This window comes from Pan paniscus, chromosome 15 (assembly GCF_029289425.2).
Source record: "Pan paniscus chromosome 15, NHGRI_mPanPan1-v2.0_pri, whole genome shotgun sequence".
Taxonomy (NCBI): Eukaryota; Metazoa; Chordata; class Mammalia; order Primates; family Hominidae; genus Pan; species Pan paniscus.
Genome location: NC_073264.2, coordinates 36,995,673 through 37,021,061, shown reverse-complemented (window position 1 = coordinate 37,021,061; position 25,389 = coordinate 36,995,673). Strand labels below are relative to the sequence as shown.

Sequence of the window (25,389 nt, the reverse complement as noted above, 5' to 3'; positions counted from 1 at the left end):
AGAATAAATAAGTTGAGAGGTCTAGTTCATGTACATGGATAGAAAAACTCACTATTGGCAAGATGTCATTTTTTCCCTACTTAATCTGTAGATTCAACACAATCTCAGTTGATTTTGTTCTTAACAAGTTATTTTGTGGATATTGACAGAATCTAAAATTTATATAGAAAGGCAGAGCATGAGCAACATGGCAAAACCTGTCTCTACAAAAAATAGAAAAACTAGTTGGATGTGGTGTCATGTGCCTGTAGTCCCAGCTACTTGGGAGCCTGAGATGGGAGGATTGCTTAAGTTCAGGAGGTCAAGGCTGCAGTGAGCCATGATTGTGCCCCTGCACTCTCTAGCCTGGGTAACACAGCAAGATCTTGTATCAGAAAAAAAAAAAAAAAAAAAAAAGGAAAGGCAAAAGAGCCAGAAGAGTCAACACAATATTGAAGGAAAAGAATGAATTCAGAGAAGGGACAGAACCTGACTTCAAAATTTAATATAGTAATCAAGAAAGTATGGTATGGGTGAGAGAATAGACAAATAGATGGAATAAAATAGAGATTCCAGAAAGACCCACACAACTAGAGTCCACTGATCTTTCAAAAAGGAGCAAAGGCAATTCAATGGAGAAAGGATGGTCTTTTCAACATGATGCTGTAACAATTGGACATCCACATGCCAAAAAAAGATGAATCTAGACACCTTACATCTTTCACAAAAATTAACTCAGATCATAGACCTAAATGTGATGTACAAAAGTATAAAACACCTAGAAGACAACATAGGAGAAAGTCTAGGACACCTTGGGTTTGGCAATGAGTTTTATAATACAATACCAACAATAAAATTCATGAAAGAAAAAATTGCTAAGTTGGACTTTATTAAATTTAAAACTTCTGCTTTGTGAGAGACATTGTTAAGGGAATGAAATGACAAGTCACAGATGGGGAGAAAATCTGCAAAACACATGCCTGATAAAGGACTGGTTCTAAAATATACAAAGAGCTCTTAATATTCAACAGGAAGAGAACAACCTGAAAAATGGGCAAAAGATGTGAACAAACACCTCACCAAAGAAGATACAGAGATGGCAAATAAGCATATGAAAAGATACTCAACACCGTATGTCATTAGACTATTGCAAATTAAGACAAGATACCACTACACACCTAAAAGAATGGCTAAAATCCAAAACACTGACAACACCAAATGCTGGCAGGGAAGTGTAGCAATGGGAACTCTCATTGGTGGTGGAAATACAAAATTATATCATCACACTGGGAGACAGGTAGTTTCTTTCAAACCTAAACATAGTCTTACTGTAGGATCCAGCCATAGCACTCTTTGTATTTACCTATATAAGTTGAAAACATGTCCACGCAAACATCTGCACATGAATATTTATAGCAGCTTTAGTTGTAATTGTCTAAGATATTCTTCAGTAGGTGAATGGACAAACTGTTGTACATCCATAAAATGGAATATTATTCCATGATAAAAAGAAATGAGCTTTCAGACCATGAAAAAAAAAACATGAAGAAACTGAATGAGTATTGCTGAGTAAAAGAAGCTAATCTGAAAAGGCTACATACTGTATGATTTCAAATATATGACATTGTGGAAAAGGCAAACTTTTGTCAACAGTAAAAAGATGACTGGTTTCCAGGCACTAGGAATAGGGGGGTGGGGCTAGAAGAAGGGATGAGTAGGTAGAAGCAAGCACAGAGAATAAAGATGTGAAACTATTCTGTATGATACTTGTAATGGTATATATGTGTCACTATACTTTCTCAAAACCCATAGAAGGTACTAATAAACAGTGATCCCTAATGTAAACTATGGACTTTAGCAATACTGTATCAATATGAGCTTGTTAATTGTAGCAAATGTACCATGCTAATACAAGATGTTAATAATTGGGGAAACTGGTAGGGAGGGGGAAAGGGATGTATGGAAACTCTTTGTAGTTGACACTCATTTTTTATCTGTAAACCTAAAACTTTTGAAAAATGTATATTTAAAAAAATGTATTTTTTAGAATAGAAAATAATTTAGACATTTGAAATAACCACAGATTTATCTGTAAAATTTTTAATTCATTTTTTAGTTTGTGTCATTCTCCATTTATTTACTTTCTGATTTGCATTGGGAGAAACAAATTTTATTTCTGACATTGATTTACATTTCTCTTTTATGAAGTATTTCCTTTAATAACAAACCTGATTCTTCTCTTGTTAAACTGTATTTTTTCCTATGACTTTGAATTACCTGATAGAGTGATACAATATTTAACTTTTTCTGACTAACTTAAACAGCTTTCTTTATGCTGGTGATCTAAACTGATGTAAGGACCTTATGTCCTTACAATTCATGAAGACACTAGTATAGTCTATGTTGAAATTTGCAAAGTAACAGTTTTGTCACATGATGTTTCGAAGACTTATTTTACTGGTTGCTTTCTAGAATTTTCAGATAGAAATTGTAAGAGAATTTTTTTGTTTTTTCTTTGAAAGTCTAAGAGAATTTATTCATTATTGTTCACTTAATAAACAGAAAGGGAACTTACCTGCATTTAAAAGATATTAAGCATGATATAATCCTTTTATCTTAGAATACTCAAGATGACTTTATTAAGATAAATTTTGTTATTAATAGTTAAGTTTAAAATGTAAAAAATGTGGAGAGTATGTCTGTGGTTTTGCTTATGCTAACAAATAAGAGAGATTGCAATGAATTTAAGAATTATTTTTGAACATACTCATAAGCAGTGTAACTTGCTTGCATTTATGATTTAGGACCTGGTGTTCAACTTTTGGAGCATATATATCACTGTTTTGTTTTCAGATTTTGCTTTTCATTTATGTGTATTATGATAATAGGCCTACATTTGGGGACTTTAACAGGTATTTCTGCCAATGGATAGGAATGTATACATAATGTGAATTTTAATAAATAAGGAGGAAAATGTATCATATTTTGGAAATGAGAAAATTCTGGAGTTGTCTTCCTCATGTTTATTTTTTGTATTTGTATGCTGTTAAGGATCCATCACATTTGCGGTCCATGAATTTCTTATGCTATACGGAAACTCTAGAGTGCAAGTTACAGTTTTTTATATAGTCTGTATGGTCCAAGGTGAATTTATGGGAATGCATGTTTTTTTTTTGAGAGGGGAAAAGATAGGAAGCCTTCAAAAATTGTCATGCTCGTAATTTGAAAATCTGTTTTTACTTTTTGATGTTATATTTTTCATACTGCCCATTAAGCATATTATAGATTTATGATCACTGATGTGTGTGTCTTAGGAATGTATGTGCTAATAGTAATGTCAGTAACTAAGTGTTTAGGTTAGTAAATCCCAAAAGATCTCAATAGCTAATTCATTGTAAATAATTTTCTATAGTGAGGGTTGCATAGCTGTGAAGCCCTTGACAGACTTCTAGGTATGCCTAAAGACTTAAGAGTTTTTAGTTAAAACAAAAACAACAACAAAAGGAGGTGACCATTTTTGCTTCATTTTTTAGGGTTTTTAAATTTGTTTTTGAGGCAGAGTCTTAACTCTGTTGCCCAGGCTGGAGTACAGTGGCACAAACATGGCTCATTGTAGCCTTGACCTCCTGGGCTCAAGTGATCCTCTCACCTCCAGCCATCGGAGTAGCTGGGACCACAGGGAGGCACCACCACACCCAGCTAATGTTTTAGTTTTTGTTTTTTGTAGAGATGGGGTCTCCCTCAGTTGCCCAGGCAGGTCTCAAACTCTTGGGCTCAAGCCATCCTCCTGCCTTGGCCTCCCAAAGTGCTGGGATTACAGGTGTGAGCTACCACACCAGCCAAGGGGTACATTTTTAAAGAATTCATTCAGAATCACAACATAAATTTATTCCACTGCAAATATGGAAAAAGTTCCAAGGGAAATGCCCAAGCTCTTCCTTCAAGTCTGTGTTGGGGAAGAAAGAAAAAAAGGAGTTGTTATTTCCCAGAAATTATCCCCTAGTGGAAAAAAGAAAAACTTATAATTTATCTGTGGAATCAAAAACTCAATTCAGGTTTTTTAAAAATATATTTAAAAATTCTGGCTAACACAGTGAAACCCTGTCTCTACTAAAAATACAAAAATTAACCTGGCATGGTAGCGGGCGCCTGTAGTCCCAGCTACTCAGGAGGCTGAGGCAGGAGAATGGCATGAAACCGGGAGGCAGAGCTTGCAGTGAGCCGAGATCGCGCCACTGCACTCCAGCCTGGGTGACATAGCGAGACTCCGTCTCAAAAAAAAATATATATATATATATATTTTTTTAATTAAAGGTGATTACAACTATAGATGATGTTTCACCCTCTGTGTAACAACACTTTAAGATTTGCATATGTATTTGTGTCTTTGCTCTGACCAATTTTAATGAGTGATTGTGTTGGAGTCAACGTAACTTTTGTTTCCAATTAGATTATAAAATTGTTGGTTACTTTCTCAAGAAGGGAAGAAGCTAGCGGGAAAACTGGAATAGGGTGAGATTCTGACATTTTGTATATGGGTTGTTTTTAAAATACACTTGATCTTTAATACACAGCATGGTAAGCCATACACTAAAGACAAATTGTTGCCATTATCTTAGCATATTCCATGCTTCTATATTTTTTACCTACAGATTGTTCTTAAAGAATCCTTAATTTTGCTGGCATTCATACATTTTTTAAATCTATGATTATCTTTTTCCAGTTATAAACTATGAAATGCATTTAGTTTTTGGTTAATGTTTGTTTTTACTTTCTCCTCTGTATCTTCACAGCCTGAAATTGTTTTTCAAATGGTTAAGCTGGACTCCTGCTCAAATATAGATATTCAGTAAAAGTAAAAAATTATTTTACTTATACGTGGTAGGGAGTAGGGATTCAAAGATCAGGGGATATGGTTCTTGCATTCGAAAAGTTGAGGAGGCTGACCTAAAAACATACAGTCCACTAAAAATAGATTGTAAGTTTTGCAAAAGTGGGAATTCTTGTTTGTTTTTGTTTATTGCTGTGTTGCCAGTAAATAATTGTTTGGGAGAGTTAGAAAAACCTCTCAGGGACTGGCCATGGTGACTTATTCATGTAATCTCAGTACTTTGGGAGACCAATGTGAGAGGGTCGCTTGAGCACAGGAGTTCGACACCAGCCTGGATAACATAGCGAGACCTTGTTTCCACTAAAAATAGAGAAAAAAAAATTAGCCAAGCATGGTGACATATGCCTGTGGTCCCAGCTACTCTGGAGCCTAAGGTGGGAGAATTGGCTTGAGTCCAGGAGTTCAGGGTTGCAGCAAGCTATGATCATGCCACTGTACTCCCACCTGGACAACAGAGTAAGACCCTGTCTCAAAAAAAGAAAAAGAAAAAAAAGTTTTTCAGGTGAGATGATACTTCAAGTATGAAGGAGTATATCAGGAAGAAAAAGAGACCAAGGAAATTAGCAACATACAAAGTCATGATGTGATGATGAAAGATAATGAAAATTTTAAGGAACATTATAAAATTCTGAGTGGTGGCAGCACGGGAGGATAGTAAAAGAAAAGTCTTACTGAGTGGTAGATTGTAGGCAAGTCGTAAAGGCCTTGTGTGAGTTGTGTGATAATCTAAGGAATTTAGACTTCAGGGAACCAAGTCTGTCCAGTAATCAAGGAAACTCAGCAATTTGAATTGATGTTAATATTCAAACTATTTATTTTGCCACCATTACTATTACACTGGATATTATGCAGTATTGTTTCTTTTAAGTCCTTGATTCATGTGTAACAATACCTATAACTTAATTAAGAATCCTTGAAATAAATGTTTTTTTAAAAATCTCTGGGAAGTGTAAACTTGATTATTTATTTCTAAGTGAACTATAATTTATCTTTAATTTTTGTGAACTAGGGACTCTCCTAAGAAATTATCAAATGCAACTACAAATGCAATTTTTAAAAAGTAATCCAGTTTAAAGCTTTCTTTGAAAACAATTTTAAGTTTTTATGTTTATGATTTGAATAAGCACAAAATTATCTATTTTTGTCAAGAACCCAATTTTTCATGCTCTGCAAATTGTTTTCTGTTTCTATGTAAAAATTTTAATTATACTCCTATACTTTATTATAAAAGATACTGATTTGATTAGCATCCTCTTACCAGAAACACATACTAGACATGAGATTAAATCCTTTTGACTATGAATTACCTAAAAATTTCTAAGAAAGACTGTGAGTGATTTAGAAAACTTTATTTGGTAAAGAGTATGAAAGTAGGAATGATTTGTTCTTATAATTCAGCCTCATTAGTAAGAATGGCTCAGGATTGCCTAGAGAAATGCCCAAATATTGTTCCAAAAGTTTCTTTGAACTATTAATATTGAGTTATTTTCAATGTTTTCATTCAGTGAATTTCTCAACCCTTGGTTTTGAGAACATAATGCTAATTAAAGTGTCTGCTGTTGTTTAATGCTATCCCATTGTAACTGCTAATAATAATAGCATTTTTCTGCTTTATATAAAAAAATTATATTCAAAATGTTGTGTGTGTTCTCTGATTTCTTTTCTTACAGCTTGCCAGTATTTGCCGTGCTGAAATGTTTTAATTTATAATTTCCTTCCTTTGTACCTTTTAGTTTTCTCTGTTGCTGCTTTTTCTGTGACACGAGCCTTTCATTATAGTCACTCTTCTTTTTTCCTTCCCCACTTCTTTCTTTTCCTTTTTTAAAGCCATGAGAAGCCGATCCATTGGTGAATGTGCTCTGCCATCGGCCTATATACGCAGTGCTAAAAGTGCTCCTGTTCTGATCCATACTTCCAAACCCTTCTTGCCTGATATTGTTCTCACTCCCCTTTCTGATGAGCTTTCAGGTAGTGCCACCTCTGCTAATTTCTGCACCACCTTTTTCACTTTTTAATCCTCTGCTTTCAAATTTTGCTTAATCAAGTAAACTCTTTAAAGTTAATTTCTTTGGGGGAGGTGTGGGAAAGTGGGAAAGTGATTGAGAAATCAACATTTTGAGTTATTTGAACTCTAATCCTGTCCTTGCAGTTCATTCTGGAAGTGCTAAGTTTAGTGCTGTGCCAATGTCCAGTATTTTTTGTTGTAAATGGCCAATTTTTTTTTTTTTTTTTGCTCATGTTTGATTTTTTTCTTCCTCTCAGGTGGTTAAAAGAAGTAGTAGTATACATTTATATAATAGATGTCTTGTAAAAGATGACTTAGGAAGCTAATCAGAGCATTGACTTTTAATTTCCCATTGTTTTGACTAATAATATCGTAAATCTTGAATAATTTATTCTGCATTATCTATAGTAATGGAACTAAGTAAGGGTAATCAGTATTTGGGAAAAGTATATAATCTAAAAGTTGCTTTGGAATAAATCTTTGTATTTATATTACATATAATCATATATAGAATTCTAAGGATTCACTCATTTTTAAACCATTCTGTGAAGCCCTAACTTCCAAGGAGCTTCAAAACCTGCTTAGCTTTCCAGTTCTGCCTCAGGTCGTTGGTCCCCAGTACTGGCACGGTCTGCTCTTCTATTAAGCTTTAATTAACATGTAATAAAATGCATAGATCCATAGACTCAACTGAATGATTTTTGAAAATTGTACACACCCCTATTAACCATCACCACAAACAAATTATAGGACGCTTCCACTACCTCAAAAAGTTTCCCAGTGACCTTTTTGAGTCAATCACCACGCACTCCTCCCCTCCACGCAAATACAACTTTTTGCTGTTCATCACCATAGATCAGTTTTGTTTAAAAAAATTTTTTTTGGCATAAATAAAATGATACAATGTGCAAACTGTGCTAGCTCAAAGAAACCTACTTGTTTTGTTAACTTTGGAACCATAATATAATTAATTAGAAACGGTTTATAAGAAATTGGAGTTGATTTTTTAATTGATGACAATAATAGAAAAATTGGCCTCAATTCAAACCTTAATATCCAGTAAGTATTGATGAATGAATGGATGTGTTTTACACCAGTAAAATTAGGCAACCTGAATATTTTAAGCTACCAGTGCAGAAAATTAGTAAGATTTAAAAATATGTAGATGTAATAATATAAATTTTAATAGATGGTAGAAAATGGCACACAATTTTGTTACGTATGATGCTTAGCTACAAATAAAGAATTAGGATATTTTTGTCTCTTTAGTGCTCCATTTAAGCACTGTACCTCCTTATGTAAGTAGCACAGATTTTGGTTGCTTACATCAAATTATAATCTACTTAAGTTGGCAAACAATGTTTCTGTTCTTAAAACTGAATTAGATACAGCTAAAAGAAACTCTGAGTTTGTTGTAAACTTCTCTTGGATACATTTTTTGCTCCTAGCTTTTATAAAAGACACACTTAGAGCATTTAATGCAAACCATTCTTGACATGTTTAGAAAAATTAAAATGAGCTTTGAACACTTCCATTATTATTTTATTCTATTTATTTATTTATTTATTTATTTATATCGAGTACAGAATTTGAATTCTCTTGGCCACTAATTCTTAAAAGTTTGATTGGATTAGCCATTCCTCTACTGTTTTAAAAAAACTGTCAGAAAGATTTATTTTTTTCTCCACATCTTAAGGGATTTACAGAATTTCTCATCTGCAACTTAATATATTGGCAAATATTCATGTTAAGTGCTAAAACATTTTTGAATAGCTAAAACAAAGATAAGGTTGTTCCTTTCAAAATATTTTAGAGTGGTGCCATACCCAGGATGAGAAGTTCCTATTTCAGAATTCTTGCTTTGCTGTAAATACATAATTCAGAAAGTTTACCTTTTTAATGATTTTATGATTTAAACATTTATGAGCACTGTTGGAAAGGAATTTTCTAAATGGCAATTTTATTTGTTGTATTCCTTTTCCCTATCTGGGGTAATATGCCTTCTATGATAAATTTAAAGATTTAGATGGTGTTGAGACATCAGTCACTAAAACAAAACAAACTTTATATCTGATTATCAAAATAATGTTCATTTTAGAAAACATGGATTATATGGAAAAGCATATGCAAAAATACACATAATCCTCCAAAACCAGTGATAATTTATTGACAACTTCAGATGCTTTTACTGCCAGTTTTTTATGCTTGTGTACATTTAAAATATAAAAGCATAATTACAGTTATTTTGAATTAAAAATCATTTTTTTCTCTTAGAATTTGAAAGAGGCAAGGAAGCTGTCACTTTAAAATAGCAAAATCCCTCCTTTCCTGATTGCGAATGAAGTCAGGATTTTTCAAGCTGATACGTAAATTTAGAACACCTTCCAGGAGATGCAAATAGGTGTGTAGAGGAAAAGATTAAAGATTCATAGTGCAAATCAACATACTAAAGGCCCTTAGAAAACCTGTTAAAAAAAAAACAAAACTGTTGGCCAGGCGCAGTGGCTCACACCTGTACCCCCAGCAACTTTGGGAGGCTGAGGCAGGCAGATCATGAGGTCAGGAGATTGAGACCATCCTGGCTAACGCGATGAAACCCCATCTCTACTAAAAATACAAAAAAAATTAGCCAGGCTTTGTGGCGGGCGCCTGTAGTCCCAGCTGCTCAGTAGGCTGAGGCAGGAGAATGGCATGAACCCAGGAGGTGGAGCTTGCAGTGAGCCGAGATCGCCCACTGCACTCCAGCCTGGGCGACAGAGCAAGACTCCGTCTCAAAAAAAAACAAAACAAAACAAACAAAAAAAAACACTGTTTATAATTGAATATGTCTCAGACTTATTTAAGCACAGAACACCTTTCCAAGTACACATATTGATATCCTGTGCCATTAAGGTTCCAGAGAGAACCAATATGAAAATTAAGCAGGATTAATCTTCTACCAGTTTACATTGTAGAAATCTAAATTATTGGATTGGTCTTTGCCTCTGCGATTCTTGGAAGCAAATTAAAGACTTGGAATTTGATTCCTCAGGTGTTAGGTGTAGAGCGAAGGAGAGTGGAAGAGATAAGAGAAAATGTATGAGTTATAAGAATAGAGATTTGTAAAAATAGTGCTAAATTAAAAAACAATCACCAAAATCTTAGATCATCAACCAATCATACTTTTTAATTGCTGATGTTTCTTCCAAGGTTTGACTAAATTTTACTTTAGAATAGTTTAATGTGCAGAGAATTAATAAGAAAGTGAACTGTATGAAGGGGAAAAAGTAAATGGTTTTTCATGCTTTTGTAGCTCTCCCTCATGTGAATTAGCTTAAACGAACTCATAAAATATTTCCTGAGTCTATCTCTGAAATCAGGAAATGAGGTTTCTTCAACTACTTCACCAAAAATAACCTCAATGAAACGACTCATAGACAATCTACCTCTAGCTTATGGTTAGTAGTAGAATTTGTTAGAAAAATATTTATCTGATACTTTTGGATAATTGGGGAGGTAAAGGAAAGTCCTTTAAATCCTTTTTTTTTTTTTTAACGTACCAAAATCTATGAGAAAGGACCATCAGTTTTCTAAGTACCTTATTTGTTCCCAGCCCATTTTTCCTCCTCCAGTGTTCTTGTTCTAACTGTCCATACTACCTGCATTGTTGTAAGTATGATGCTATATGATATAGCTTTATATACAGCTATAGACTAACCTAGTTGAATAGTTGAGTATTCTTGAAGAGTTAAAAAAAAAATTTTTTTTTTTTAATTTGCTCTGTTGCCTAGGCTGGAGTGCAGTGGTGCAAACATGACTCACTGCAGCCTTGACTTCCCTGCCTCACTGCAGCCTTGACTTCCCTGCCTCAGCCTCCCATGTAGCTGGGATCATAGGCACGTGCCACCACATCCGGCTAGTTTTTTTTTTTTTTTTGTAGAGACAGGGTTGTTGCCCAGGGAAATTCTGAACATAAAGTTGCCCAGGCTGGTCTTAAACTCCTGGGCTCAAGTGATCCTCCGCACCTTGGCCTCCCAAAATGCTGGGATTACAGGCGTGAGCCACCACACCCAGCCCTTAAAGAGTTTTTCTTAAGCTCTGGGGACCAGTTTGTGGGCATTAGCACTATGTCAATGCACTGTTTCTTAACATCAGACTCATCTATAACAGTTTGAAAAATATGTATCAAATTTGATACAATATGTTGGCTTGCACAAACATCTAATATAATTTATTCTGGTGTCTGGGCAAGTACACTCCTTGGCTTCTCTCTCATTGGCCTTTGATAATTACTTATTTGATAATTACTGCACTAGATTGTAGACATTTGGTAACCCAGCCTGACAGTCATTATTTTCCTGATAAACGGATAAGAGAGAAGCCAGAAATCTGAATCATCGTTCTTAAGCAAATTACTTTTACTGCCAAAAGTAACACTTTAGTGAAAAAAGGAATATAAAAGTATATAAACATGGTAGGCAGCTTTGTGTATACTTCCACAAATGTTTCTTATTTAGTATTTTCTAATCAAGTACTATGAGTTTCTCATCCTGAAATTAAGCTTGCAGACCCAGTTTCTTTCAACCAGTTCCCAAAACTGATTTGTCATTTTTGTTGCTATTGGACTCTGGTCTATCTAGGCTATAGTATGTAGACTGCTAATGTTGGGGACTGATCTCTTTTTATTAACGATATGTTATTATTTGAATTGAGCTCTTTATACTTCTGTTTTGTGACTGTCAATGAAAAATAAAATAGTATGTCTCACAGGCCTATCCTTTTCCTAAATTCTGCCCAATAAGGAGAATTTTTCATCTCATCAAAGAAGTAGGCCCTTCTTTATACAATCAAGAATTTTTTCCTGTCATCAGTGTAGAATAGGATATTAATATTTTACATATTTTCCATTTGTAATCTGCTGATTGTAGCGTAATTCCAATTAGATTTTTTTTTTTTTTAAGAGATAGGGTCTCATTGTGTTGCCCAGGCTTGATTGCTGTGGTGCCATCCTAGCTTACTGCAGCCTGGAACTCCTGGGCTCCAGCATTCCTCCCACCTCAGCCTCCTGGCAAATTAATTTTTTTTTTCCTAGAATAATTTACGTTAATTTTTTTGAGACACAGTCTTGCTGTGTCACCCAGCCTGGAATGCAGCGGTGCAATCTTGGCTCACTGCAACATCCACTTCCTGGGTTCAAGCAATTCTTGTGCCTCAGCCTCCTGAGTAGCTGGGACTACAGAAGTCCGCCACCATGCCCAGCTAATTTTTTTTAAATTTTTGGTAGAGATGGGGTTTCACCATGTTGGCCAGGCTGATCTCGAACTCTTGACCTCAGGTGGTCCACCCACCTGGGCCTCCCAAAGTGCTGGAATTATAAGTGTGAGCCATTGCGCCTGGCCTGCATTAATTTTTTAAAAAGAACATCTCAAGAAAAATGTGAAGCTAACTTAAACATGACATTATATAGCATAATCATAAGCAAAACACTATACTTTTCTTAACATAAAAAATGTATTGGTAGTTTATGTTCAAAATTTTAAAATCAGGAAAACAATATTAGAATAAAAGAGAAGATAGTTGACTGGGCTAAATTTTAGTGGTTTAAATGAAAACTATTGAGCTTGATTTGTTGCTTTTAAGTCTTTTCATATGATTACAATAATGTAAAAACTGCTTTGAATTACCTGCAAATTGAACATCTAATCTTAAAAAGATAGAATTTTAATAGCCTCTGTTAATAATATTTGAAACATAGATGCTCTATAGTTTTTACTTACCTTGAAGTACATTGCCGTTGTTGCCCAAATAGACAAAAACTTAGGTAATTAGCAGAAAAAAACTGAGTTTCAAAATGGCATCAATTTCTATGTAAACTAGTTTAAATGATATTATGAATTTAGGAACCATAAAAATATTACTGATAGCTAACGTTTGTGCTTGACCAGTAAAATAATTTAACTTTAGTAAAGGGGATTTTGGCCCTTGATTCTATGATTCATTTCAGAAATTATTAAAATTTGTAGTGATATGTTAGTATTTTAACTGAAGAGTTTTTTTGTGAGTAACTAACTTGCTTTTTACCAATAAGCAGCTACTTTTTTTTTTTAAGGCGAGCTTTTCTTCTACCAGTATTTATTAAGCCCATACTTATGTGACAGGTCCTCTTTCAATCAATAGAGATATTGCAATGAACAAAACAAAAATCCTCAAGAGACTTAAATCTAGTGGAAAGGAGTACTTTTTTCTTAACATTTTATAAGCTGACAGTATACTTTAATGTACAGCTTTCCTTTCAAACTAACACAGGAAACTTTTTGAACAAAATATTTCCGGGAAAAAACCGGTTTTTTAATCTAGAAATAATTGACCCATTTTAATGCTAAACAGTATTAAGGAAACCCAGAGATAAAACTTGACATTTCTGTAACTTTATAGAGTTTTTAAACTCTAAATTTAAATTTATTTTACCAAAGCATTTTCTCAGTGTTCAAAAGCAGTTTGTGTAAATCTCTTGAAAACAACATTTTTATTGTTTCACTCATTAAATGGTTTCTAATGCTTTAGATTAACATTTAATTGAAAAGACTATACTTTCAAGCATAATTTCTAAGGTATGTTAGTAGAGGAGTTTCTCTGAACATGGGTGATCGTTCTTCTCTTCCTCTGGGAGAGTAAGAGGACACAGTTGGTTTCCCTTAAGAAAAAGAAAAGAAAGAGAAAAATATATAAAATTATATTTAAAAGCTTTCATTTTTTAAGTTAAAATATAAGCAGCATAATTAAATTGTTTTGAGGGCATTTTTATTTAAACCTGATGCCACCATTATTTTTAGCAATTCAAAGTTTTTTTATTGGTTCCTTCTGTATAATTTACTAACATTTGTTTTAGTTAGATTTTTATTTCTAACATTCTTATCTTTATAGAGATAAATCACTATGCTGCTCTGTGGTTTTTTTTAAATTCTTTTTTGTTTATATTGAGATATAACTAAAGCCTGGCTTTATGGTTTTTTAATAATACAATTAATTTTTACCAAGTTTTATTTAAAAATTAATAAATTATTTCATGAGTACAAAACATATATGATGTATTATTCAAGAGATTAAGAGTAAAGATTAATTTCTGCCTTACTTGACACCACAACTCCTCACTTTGTAGCTGTGTAATTTTGGGTAAGTCACTTAAAGAGTTTCTTCATTTATAAAATAGGCATAGCACCTACTTCATGGGGTTGTTGTGAGGATTAAATGAATGATATGTCAGATGCTTACAACAATACCTGGCATGTGGAAAATACTATGTATAGTTTAGTTATTATTTAGTCTTTTTCTCAGTAAAGTTCAGCTGTATATATTTGCTCAACTAATGTAAGGCTTATTAGAGTCAATTATGCTTAATTCAAGTGCCATTTGTATTGACATAATTCAGCCCTCTTGATCTGAATTTAGCATAAAGTTGGTTTCCTGTCAGTGTTATTTTCTTCTTTGATTTTATGTAGTTAGTATTATTATGTGCCATGAAAGAACTATATTTAAATCTTAAGAATTTTTAAAAACATTGTTTAAATTTAAATTCTCCAGTACTACAATATTGGTAGAAAAAAACCAGTTACATTTTTTTTTTAAAGCTCTTTCCCTCTTAAGCTTGCACAGAAGTTTAAGATAGTCATATATGGTAACAAAGTTTTAGGAAAAAAAAAAACATAGGCTGAAATAATGGTTATGTTTTCTAATATACAAGGAGTGAGGGCTGAGTTTGGGAAGGAATTCCTAAACACAGAACATCATAATAATCTTTCCTGGCTTCTTTAGAATGGAAAAATTGTGAAATATCTATAAAAGAAATTAAAAATTAAAACTAATATTTTATTTTTTTCTGACATTTGTACATTTGCTAGTGTCATAATGTTTTTATGATTTTAATGTTTTGACATCTTGATTTTGACCTTTGGTAAAATAAATTCCAAGCTATAAAATTCGTAAGAATTCTTATAGAACAGCTATACAGTCTTTATCCTTTGCTGAGTTCTTTAGAATATTGTGTGGAAAGAAATTTAGAGTGCATGCTGAATATAATCTCTGTCATTTGAGGCAGAAGTTCTTATGATCTCTTATGGCAGATGTAAAAAACCGAAATATTTATGTTTGTCAAGATGCACAGATATGAGTTAGTTATCTGCTGTATTAACAAACACTTAATAAGTGCATCAAAGTGAAGTTTGTAAGGAAATGTTTCGCGTTTCACTTAGAAAAATTTCTCAGTGGAGTGCATGAGGAAGAAAAACAATGTCATTTTTTAAAGTTGCACATTCCCCTCAGTTTAAGGACAAAAAGTTAATTGTTTCAGCTTCAGGAGATACTATATATTTAACCTATGTTGAGAGCCTACTAGTATATCACTAGGAATATACTAGAATCTTGGCGTAATACAAACCTATGTTGATCTCAATTTAGTATAAAGTAGGTCCATTTGGACCTCATACAAATAGGGTGATATGAATGAAATTGCAGAGGGACTAGCCTTTTTTCAGCCATAGTAGCATGGATCCCAAAAATACTTTGAATGACTATCTCCATTTTGTAAATGAGGAAACTAGTCTCAAAATCTAGAGTAAGAATCAACAAATTATTTTGTAATCTTGGACAAGTCACTGCTTTGCTTCTGGATCTAAATTTTCTCATTTTGATTGTTCAGTTATAGTTCTGTTGCACTTAACTTTTGTGCAAGAAGCCTAATAAGTAGCAACAGCTGACTTTTTGACTCTGTCCTTTCTTCATTATATTTTGCTGACTTCTGAAAACAATTTTTTTTTGTTATTTCTAGGTAACTTACAGACCATGATGGATTCATAGACATTGTATTTTGCTTCCACAATTCCTGTTGAGAATTTGTATATATCTGAACAGTTAAATGGTTATTTCATCCTGACACTGAAGGCAGTGAAAATAATGCAGTGATATGCAACACTAAGCCTGTTTCTCAAACTTTTTTATTGTAAATTTGATAAAGTAACTTAACCTCTCTGGGCTTCAGTTTTCTCATCTGTGAGATAGTTAAATTAGATAATCTCTGAATGTCCATCTATAATAATAATAATAATTATTATTATTATTTGAGACAGAGTTTTGCTCTTGTTGCCCAGGCTGGAGTGCAGTGGCATTATTTCGGGTCACCGCAGCCTCTGCCTCATGGGTTCAAGCAGTTCTCCTGCCTCAGCCTCCCAAGTAGCTGGAATTACAGGCATGCACCACCAAGCCTGGCTAGTTTTGTGTTTTTAATAGAGATGGGGTTTCTCCATGTTGGTCAGGCTGGTCTTGAACTCCCGACCTCAGGTGATCTGCCCACCTCAGCCTCCCAGAGTGCTGGGATTATAGGTGTGAGCCACCGCGCCCAGCCTATAATTCTTAAAAAGAGATGTAAGAAGCCAGAAATATAGTTTTTAGAGCTTGGTGGCTGTTTAATGGAAAGGGCCAATAACAGGCAGGTAAAGTTTCTTCCTAGCAGATTTAAGTGGTGTTTTTGCCAAAAACAAAAGAATACAATTGATTTTTTAAAAAATATATTGACTTTATTTGATGTCAGTGAATAAGATTTTAATACGTAATAAAGTAAAACACCTTGGGAGAACAGTTTCCTGACAAAGAGAAATTTAGGAAGAGGGTAGAGACTTTCATTTCTAATATGTAATCAAACAGAGAAGCAAAATTTGAAGAAAAGATGCCTCTTGCCTTTTTGGGAAGGAAGCTGGAGAATTTATTAGACCCTATAAGAGTCTACAGTGGGATACTTGGATCGGCTTTCTGTGTTAAGGTGTATTTTTTCTGCTTGGAACTTAAATAAGTAGGAAAAGTTTAATAGCATTTGAGTTGCTTGATTTATTGGCACAGCTCTATCTTTATCTGCACTTCCAAATGTTTCATCACCTCACTGTCTGTTTCTATGCATGTTAACATTTTAAAATGTGTTTTGGTAGTTTTCTAATTCATTGACACTACATGCTATATTGGCTTGTGCCCATCATTTTTTTAAAAAAACAGATTTGTATTTTGATTTTTTTTTCATTGAGCTTACAAAAACTCAGATTTTTTTAAAAGCATATGCTTTAGAGCATTATTGAAATTAATAATTATTTTTTATATTCGTGTAGTTCTTCTCTACATAATTTTTTTTTCTTTTACAGATATTGATGATGCTCAAATACTTCCCCGCTCAACTAGAGTCAGACATTTTTCACAAAGTGAAGAAACTGGAAATGAAGTTTTTGGTGCTTTGAATGAGGAGCAGCCATTGCCTCGAAGTAGCAGCACTTCTGACATCTTGGAACCATTCACTGTTGAACGAGCCAAAGGTGCAGTTCCTGTCATTGACAGTTCATCCCGTCATGCACCAAGCTTGCAGAGTTCCACAGAGGCTTCTTCAATAACTAGATCCACTGAAAGCCACATCACTGATACTCATAGTAGAGAGTCTTCTCTGGAAGTTGGTGATAGCATATATGACCATCTTTGTCATTTAATAGGTCCAGTAGAACTTGCAGATTCAGCTTTTGAACAAATCCAGTACATTGACCTTGAAGGAGATGATGATCTTCTTTCCACCCTGAAAGAATATTTTAAGGAAAACCAGGAAAATCATAGTAAAAATGAGACAGGGAAAGACCCAGCTTCTCAGGAAGTGACTATTGCAGTAAATAGGGGTGAAAGATTATCCTTAGATAAATTAGAATGCACAGATCAGGAAACTGAATCAGAAAATATCACCTCTTTTGTTGGGACTCCTGAAAACCTACAGTTTCAGAAAGAACCAAACTCAGCTGTCTTCATGAGTAGTATCGCACCTAACCAGTCAGACAGTTTTTTTAGAACACAAACTTCTGAAAAATCTAAGCAACTAAACACTGATAAACAGCCATCAGAGCCTAGTTTAGATAGCCCTTGTGATAAAGAAAAAAGGAAACATCTGTACAGACAAGCAGCCACAGAATTAGATGCTTGTGTTGATGTAACACTAGTTGAAAAGCTTAAGAGTGTGCAAATTAATGAAAAAATCACTGTCCCACATGTTATGCGTGCCAAGAAAGCAACACTAAAAGCACCTGTTAACCGCAGAATGCCTCATGTTACAAGTACTAGCAAACTTTCTCCAACTAAAAGGAGCTTGTCTGAAACAGTAACTCATAGAGCCAAAATCATGAAAATTGCTACTAAAAAACGAAATAGTGTTCATGTTACTTTTAGGCCATCCACTGAGTCCGTTCAGTTTTATAATCCTCTGGAAAACAAAGAGGCTCCATGGAAGATGAGACTGCGGAAGCTCGGTGGCTTTAGTAGTGGTAGCAGCAATAGCAGCACTAGCAACACCCATACCAGCACAAATAGTGCTACAGAGCTAGTAAAACCTGGTGTGTACAGACCTCTAGATACACTTGGTACTGCATCAGTAAGCAGCAAAACAGTGAAGGAATCCACAGAGATTCCCACCACCATATTACAAAAAGAAGGAATTGCAAGTAGTCAATTAGGTAGTCGTAGTACTCTTAGGTCATCAAGTCATGAGGCAGGACTACAGCAGGGCTCCCTGGGTGGCGTTTATAAAACTGTTGTACATGCTCTTTCGAAGCCGAAGGCAAATGTTTCCCCACAGAGGCAGAACAGAATGCCACCAGAGGCTCCACTGAGGGATCTGTACAGTCATGTAATGGGCTATTTTGGAAGGAAAGCTGCAGGTGAGCACTAACAGTGTGCAGAGCGCAAAAGGAGAAAGACAGCACCAGTTTGGCTTAATGCAACTGAAGCAAGCTATAAGCAATCAAAAAGCTTTGGGATGGTCACTGCTTTCTCTCTGTTTGGTTATGCATGCGCCTTTTCCCAGCTGTATTCTTCCCAGCATAGAATGTTTATTTAAATTACTAATTTCCCTTATAAGGCATTTAGTTAAACCTCTTTGCTGCTGAACAACAACATAGGAAAGTGGATATATAGGAAAATTTCAATAACCTATCAAAGACTACCTAAATCAAGTATTTTTCTGAGTATATACCACAAGTGTGGAAATTAAGTTTATCAAGGAGTTACTATGCTTTCTTCCCCACCCCACTATAGTTTAAAAGGGCACCAGATATATCTAATTGATTTCATTTATTTTTACTGCTGATCTATTTGGTTTTGTATTTTTTCTTGATAGAAATTATTTTGACAACTAACATAACAGAAATCAAGGTCCTACAGCCAGCACCAACATTATAGTTAACTATCAGTGATGAGGAAATTATTTCTTAAATCTCAAAGTGAATTTAATCACTTTTCATTTAAGCCATTTCCAAACATGCTGTAGGCTTTTAGTTTTGCATTCATTTATATAGAATGCAAGTTATGTCCTTGAAACACTTTAATTACTTTGTTTTTTTCTGAGATTTTAAATGTGCATAAAGGTTTCACAGTAGCCACTCATGATTTAAATATGGAACCTCTATGGACAGATAACAGAAAGCAAGATTCTGGTAACTGTTTTCTCTATCTTGAGTCAAAGTTAAAATAACTTTACGTATATAGACTATTAACTTTCAGCAGTAAGGTTGGTTTTGATTTTATTTGTTTTAACATGGTTTTGTTAGCATGATTAACAACGCTGTATAATGCATCTTGCATTGAGCCATTAATGCCACCTGAGGGCAGTATTTGACAGCTTAGCAAAGCCTGGCCAGTAATATAAAGATAATGGTATTTCACAGTGAGCTTCTGACCAGTGTGTTTTCTTAATCTGAAATACTTTGTAGTTTATTAGGAATATAAACAGTGCTCATTTTCCTTTCATTGCAGAGAAATCAACTTTTCAATAGCATAGTAGTGACATAGATACCATATTTTCTATAAGTTAGTTTCCCAAGTCTAAAACTTTCTTGTTAATGTAAATGGTAAAAATAATAATAATGTAGTGATAAAAAAATCAAAATATCTATTTTGGATTTTTTTTGTAAGAAAAACATTTGTGGAAGTCAACTTTTTATTCTTAAAGCATTAAAATTAGATTTTATAGTGGATAGAAACAGCAGTATATCAAAACCATAGAATTTGTATTTATAAATACTGAAATGCATTTGTATCCCACTGAGTTTTGCATAGATTCAAAGGATGTATTCCCTGAAAACATTCTTTGGGAGAAATATGGAATTATAAATTGTTAAGGCTCTAAAAAGAAACATTGAGTCAGGAAAAAAGATAAATATACCAGTTTCTTTATAGGCAATATTAACCTAACTTCAGCTAGTGCTTATCTATAAGCTTTCTTGCTGTTTAAAGTTACACTGAAGATTGACTAACATCTGCTTAGTTAAATAAAGTAAATATCAATTTACTAATTCTTAAATCTGAAAGAAGGGAAATTATTCATAAATGCATGTTTGGCAAATAATTGGCAAAGGTACTTTGTTTTGGGTTGTTTGTTTCAAAGTTAGAAAATGCAGTTAAGTTTTTCCTCACTATATATAGTTATTTATTTATTTTTAGTCAATAAAGAGGACATGAGCCAAAAACTGCCTCCTCTTAATAGTGATATTGGCAGCAGCAGTGCTAATGTTCCTGATCTGATGGATGAGTTTATAGCAGAACGACTTCGAAGTGGTAATGCCTCGGTAAGTTTTATTTTATATATTTGGTTTTATAGAGGAGGGTAGAAAAACTAACAGTTATATACCTATGTACATATATGTCAATTTATATATGGGAATTTTTATTCAAAATAACCTTTCCTCAAAATATAACCCTTTTTATGAATTAAGATTTTTGAATTACATTTTTATAACTTTTTTATCTAAAGACATAAACAGCCTCATAATTTTCACCAGGGTGAAAGATCAGACAGGTACCTGTGCACAAATACACAGGTATAAGCAACTACCTTCCTAGTCTCCCCTTTTTTTGTCTTTGCTCGTAGGTTACCCTGGTGCCAGCTGCCAGCCCTCGATGGGAAAGATAGCAATGGAGGTCTTCTGCCCCAGCTCCCATAGTTATATAAATAAATAAATATAATCTAATATATCATTTAAAATAAAAATACATATATAATTTTTATTTTTGTCTCAAGATCTGCTTGTGAACCAGCTCCCATAGTTTTGCTAGCACAAATACTGCTTAACCATTTTAGATAACTTTGGAAGAGACTTAAAAGTTATCTTTATCTTGAATGTTAGGATTATGGCAACATGAAAGCAGAAGCTCTTTTATCCCTAATAATGCTTAATTGTTAGGGAAGAATAAATATATATGGAACTAGTTTCTTTTGAGACAGAGTGTCGCTTTGTCGCCCAGGGTGGAGTGCAGTGCTCACTGCAGCCTCCGTCTCCCGGGTTCCAGCAATCCTCCTGCCTGAGCCCCCTGAGTAGCTAGGATTACAGGTGCACGCCACCATGCCTGGATAATTTTTCTATTTTTAGTAGAGACAGGGTTTCACCATGTTGGCCAGACTGGTCTCGAACTCCTGACCTCAGGTGATCTGCCCACCTCAGCCTCCCAAAGTGCTGGGATTACCAGAGTGAGCCACTGTGCTGGACCTGGAATTGCTTTTTTTAAATTGTCATATTTCATTTGGGTTTGACTTCTCTATAACTCCATTATATACCCCGCCCCTTTTTTTTTTAGGCTTACTTTTTTCCCTTGAGTGGATAAAAATCATTGAATGACATCTTTGCTGTCATTCTTTCCACTCTCCCACTGTCTTTTTTATTTGCTGCTTTTTTTGCACTAAATACTCTTTCTGCTGTTTTAATTTATATTCACTGCACGGATCCTGCTGAGGCTTAAGAGTCACAGGCCCAGCATCATGTGATATTTGGGTCTTTAGGCAGACCAACAATAGGTCAGGCTCTAGCTCCATTCAGTTACATAGATTGTTTGGTGAGTGTGTTCTCCACTCCTACTTCAGCCTCTAAATCTCAGCATTTATTGTGATGGTTTGGAAATTAAAGGTTTCAGATGGTTAAAGAGAATAAAAGCTTTTTCTTAATGGTAAAATATTTCTTGAACGTTTAGACTATGACAAGAAGAGGAAGTAGTCCAGGCAGCCTGGAAATTCCCAAAGACCTCCCTGATATTCTAAACAAGCAGAACCAGATGCGCCCTATTGATGACCCAGGTGTGCCCTCAGAATGGACTTCTCCTGCCAGTGCAGGGAGCAGTGATCTTATCAGCTCAGATAGTCATTCGGATTCTTTCAGCGCTTTCCAATATGATGGCCGAAAATTTGACAGCAAGTATCTTTTCTATTTGAATACTATGTTTTATGTTGATTGTCTTCTGTTCAAGACTGACTTACGGATTATGTAGCCATCACCTTCCTCTCCAGTGTTACTTAGGCAGTGGCTCCCACATTAGAAAAAAAAAAAATTAGATATTTGGTCTTGCTATGTTGTCTGGGCTAGTCTTGAACTCCTGGCCTGAAGCAGTCCTCCTGCCTCAGCCTTCCGAGTAGCTGGGATTACAGGTGCAAGGCATCATTCTTGGCCCCACTTATTTTTATTTCAATTTTCAGTGAAATTTCAAAGGAAGTTTTAGGGAATCACCTTAAGTTGAAGCCACTTTATGTTGCCAAATTAAGAGCATTTAAAAAACAAAAAATGTGATCCCTTCTTAAAAGAAATGACATTTTTAAGACCAAAACTGTAGAAAGGAAAATAATTTAGGATAGACCTGTTACTAAAAAGACAGTCATGATTATGAGTTGCCACTGTTTCACACACTCATATTTGAGAACCAAATATTTGGATTATGTTCAATGCTACAGTACCCAGAACTTCCTTTGAATAATTGCTCCTTGTTACAATAACATCAGTAATATTATTTGGTGCTATATTATTACCACTTAGTTATTCAGCTATAATTCTATATTGCACTTGGTAGTCAGTGAAGGGCACCAAATTTTTAAAAAGGAAGTCAAAACCTTGGGAACTAAGTTTGTGAAGAGCTGGGATATGCATTGGAGAATTACATGTTTCCTCCCTTCATGGCTTGTACACTATCCCGATCTACTTATAATCTTCAGAGTATTAAGATTATTTACACTTGTCTGAGTGATATGTAAACAGAATAGATGTACGGGGAATGTTTATGTTTGATCATTTTGCTGATTTAGCTCTCGTAAATATTTTTACTTTGTAATTGGGACTCATATAATAACATTTCTTCTTCCTATAGATTTTGGCTTTGGAGCCGACACTGGGGTTACGTCCTCTGCTGATGTGGATTCAGGTTCTGGCCATCATCAGAGTGCTGAAGAGCAGGAAGTGGCTAGTCTAACTACTCTTCATATAGATTCTGAAACAAGCAGTCTTAATCAGCAAGCTTTCTCTGCTGAAGTTGCAACTATTACTGGTAAAGTTATTCATGGGAATGTGTTTCTTAAATGTATTTTTTAAACCTTCAAAGAATTTGATTAAAATTTTGAGAGATTTTAAGTATTACTTATTACTATTTAAGTATATTTTTTCATTCATCTTTATGTAACAATGAAGGGGAGAAAAGACATTAGTTTCTTGACCTGAGGTCCACTGGGTTAAGCTTCAGAGGACTCTGTGAACTTGTAGTATTTTACGCAATATTTTGTATATATATGCACTAGAACATTTTCTGCAGGATTAAAAAAAAATTTTAATGGGAACATAATAGATGTATATGTATATGGAGTACATGAGATAGTTGGAGTGATTTTTAAAATAAATAAAAAAGTTAAAAGTAGTGGACTCTCTTTGTCATTCAGAGTTAGCCTAGATTTTTATGATTTCTTTAGCAAAGTATTTATTATAGAAAATATAAAGCACACTGCTTAATAGAAGGCCTGTTTGTCAATATACTAATATTCTGTGTTTAGATAGTAGTTTGTGCTTTTTGGAAACTTTTTACATGTAGTCATACCCAACCATAATGTGATAAGTGGAGTCTTCAATCATGTTAAATGCAGAGTCACATTATTGCAATGTTAGTGAAGTGATTAGAATGAGCCTGAGCAGCTAGTAGCCCATAGTTCTTGGGGGTTCCACTCTATAATCCAACCTCACTGTGGTTCCGGCTACAGTTTGCCCCTTGATGAGTGGTTATCCACTCCAGCCTAATTATCCATGGGGTGATTTTGCATCTTGTGGTTGGCTGGAACTTGCAAGACTGGCGCAGTGATTTCTGCATCTCTAAACTAGTCAAGCATATTTCCTCAGCCAGCCTAGACAGAGGTAATTTGAGCCAGGGGAATTCTAAAAGTTAGAAATCCATTCTCTGTTTTCATATCCTGCCTCCTTTTTTCCCAGATGGCAAGAACTTTAGCAGCCCCATTGCAGAATATGGCCCTAGTGGAGAATGGGAACCAATTGGGTTAGAGCTACAGTTCCATCATTATAGGATTTAAATTACTCAAAGTGGAATACTAGAGAAAATTCTTATTTTATAATGAATACCTCTTACTTTAGTTGTTCTTAAATGTAAATGAAAAGATACTTAACATTGATAGTAACCAGGGAATGCAAATAAAAACTACAATGAGACCCTACTACGCATACTGAAATTGTTCAAGTTAAAAACACTGACGGCCAGGCATGGTGGCTCACGCCTGTAATCCCAGCACTTTGGGGAGCCGAGGCGGGCAGATCACAAGGTCAGGAGATCGAGACCATCCTGGCTAATAGGGTGAAACCCCATCTCTACTAAAAATACAAAAAACAAAAATTAGCCAGGCATGGTGGCGGGCGCCTATAGTCCCAGCTACTCAGGAGGCTGAGGCAGGAGAATGGCATGAACCCGGGAGGCGGAGCTTGCAGTGAGCCAAGATCACACCACTGCACTCCAGCCTGGGCAACAGAGCAAGACTCCATCTCAAAAAAAAAAAAAAAACCACACACTGACAATCCAAAGTGTTGAAATGAGTGTGGAGCAACTAGAATCGCATACATTGCTAGTGAGAATGTAAAATGATCAAGTCACTCTGGGAAAATATGGCAGTAACTTTTAAAGTTAAACATACGTTTATTATGTGACCATTTTTAGGTATGTATTTTCCTTGGACAGTTGTACGCAAAAGATCATGGCAGCTTTATTCACAGTAGTTAAAAATTGAAAACAAACCAAATGTCCATCAATTGGTGAGTGGATAAATAAATTGTAGTATATTCATTTATTGAATATTCACTGAAATAATACTCAGTAATAAAAAAGAATTAAATATTAATATATGCAAAAACATAAGTGAATCTTGAAAATGTGCTAAATGAAAGAAGTCAAATACAAAATACTCCATAATTATACGTTATTATTCTATGTGTATAACATTCTAAAAAAGAAAAAACAGTAGTGACAAAGTAAATCACCACTTACTTGGGAAGGATAGGTGTCAGTTGAGGGGATCGACTACAGATGGGCATAAGAAAACTTTATGGTGATGGAACTGTTTTATATTTTGTTTGTGATGTTGGTTACAAGACCATGTGCAGTTGCCATTTTTCAAATAACTGTATACTTAAAGGTGGGTGTGTTTAAAAAAAATGTAGGCTTTATGTTC

The 25,389-nt window shown here is 34.5% G+C and overlaps 1 protein-coding gene across 7 annotated transcripts in view; it reads left to right on the top strand.

The window, feature by feature from the left end:
• The window catches only part of RALGAPA1 (Ral GTPase activating protein catalytic subunit alpha 1), a 270,749-nt gene that overhangs the window by 102,463 nt on the left and 142,897 nt on the right, over positions 1-25,389 (top strand). For 4 of the 7 annotated variants that reach the window (XM_034937441.3, XM_055097475.2, XM_034937444.3 and 1 more), the window contains exons 17-21: positions 6,698-6,838; positions 17,036-18,580; positions 20,361-20,485; positions 21,882-22,098; positions 23,043-23,219. In XM_034937441.3, coding sequence (XP_034793332.1) covers positions 6,698-6,838; positions 17,036-18,580; positions 20,361-20,485; positions 21,882-22,098; positions 23,043-23,219 — 2,205 coding nt within the window. The remainder of the gene's footprint in view (positions 1-6,697; positions 6,839-17,035; positions 18,581-20,360; positions 20,486-21,881; positions 22,099-23,042; positions 23,220-25,389) is intronic. The other 3 variants (XM_055097477.2, XM_055097476.2, XM_034937450.3) reach the window with 3 other exon arrangements.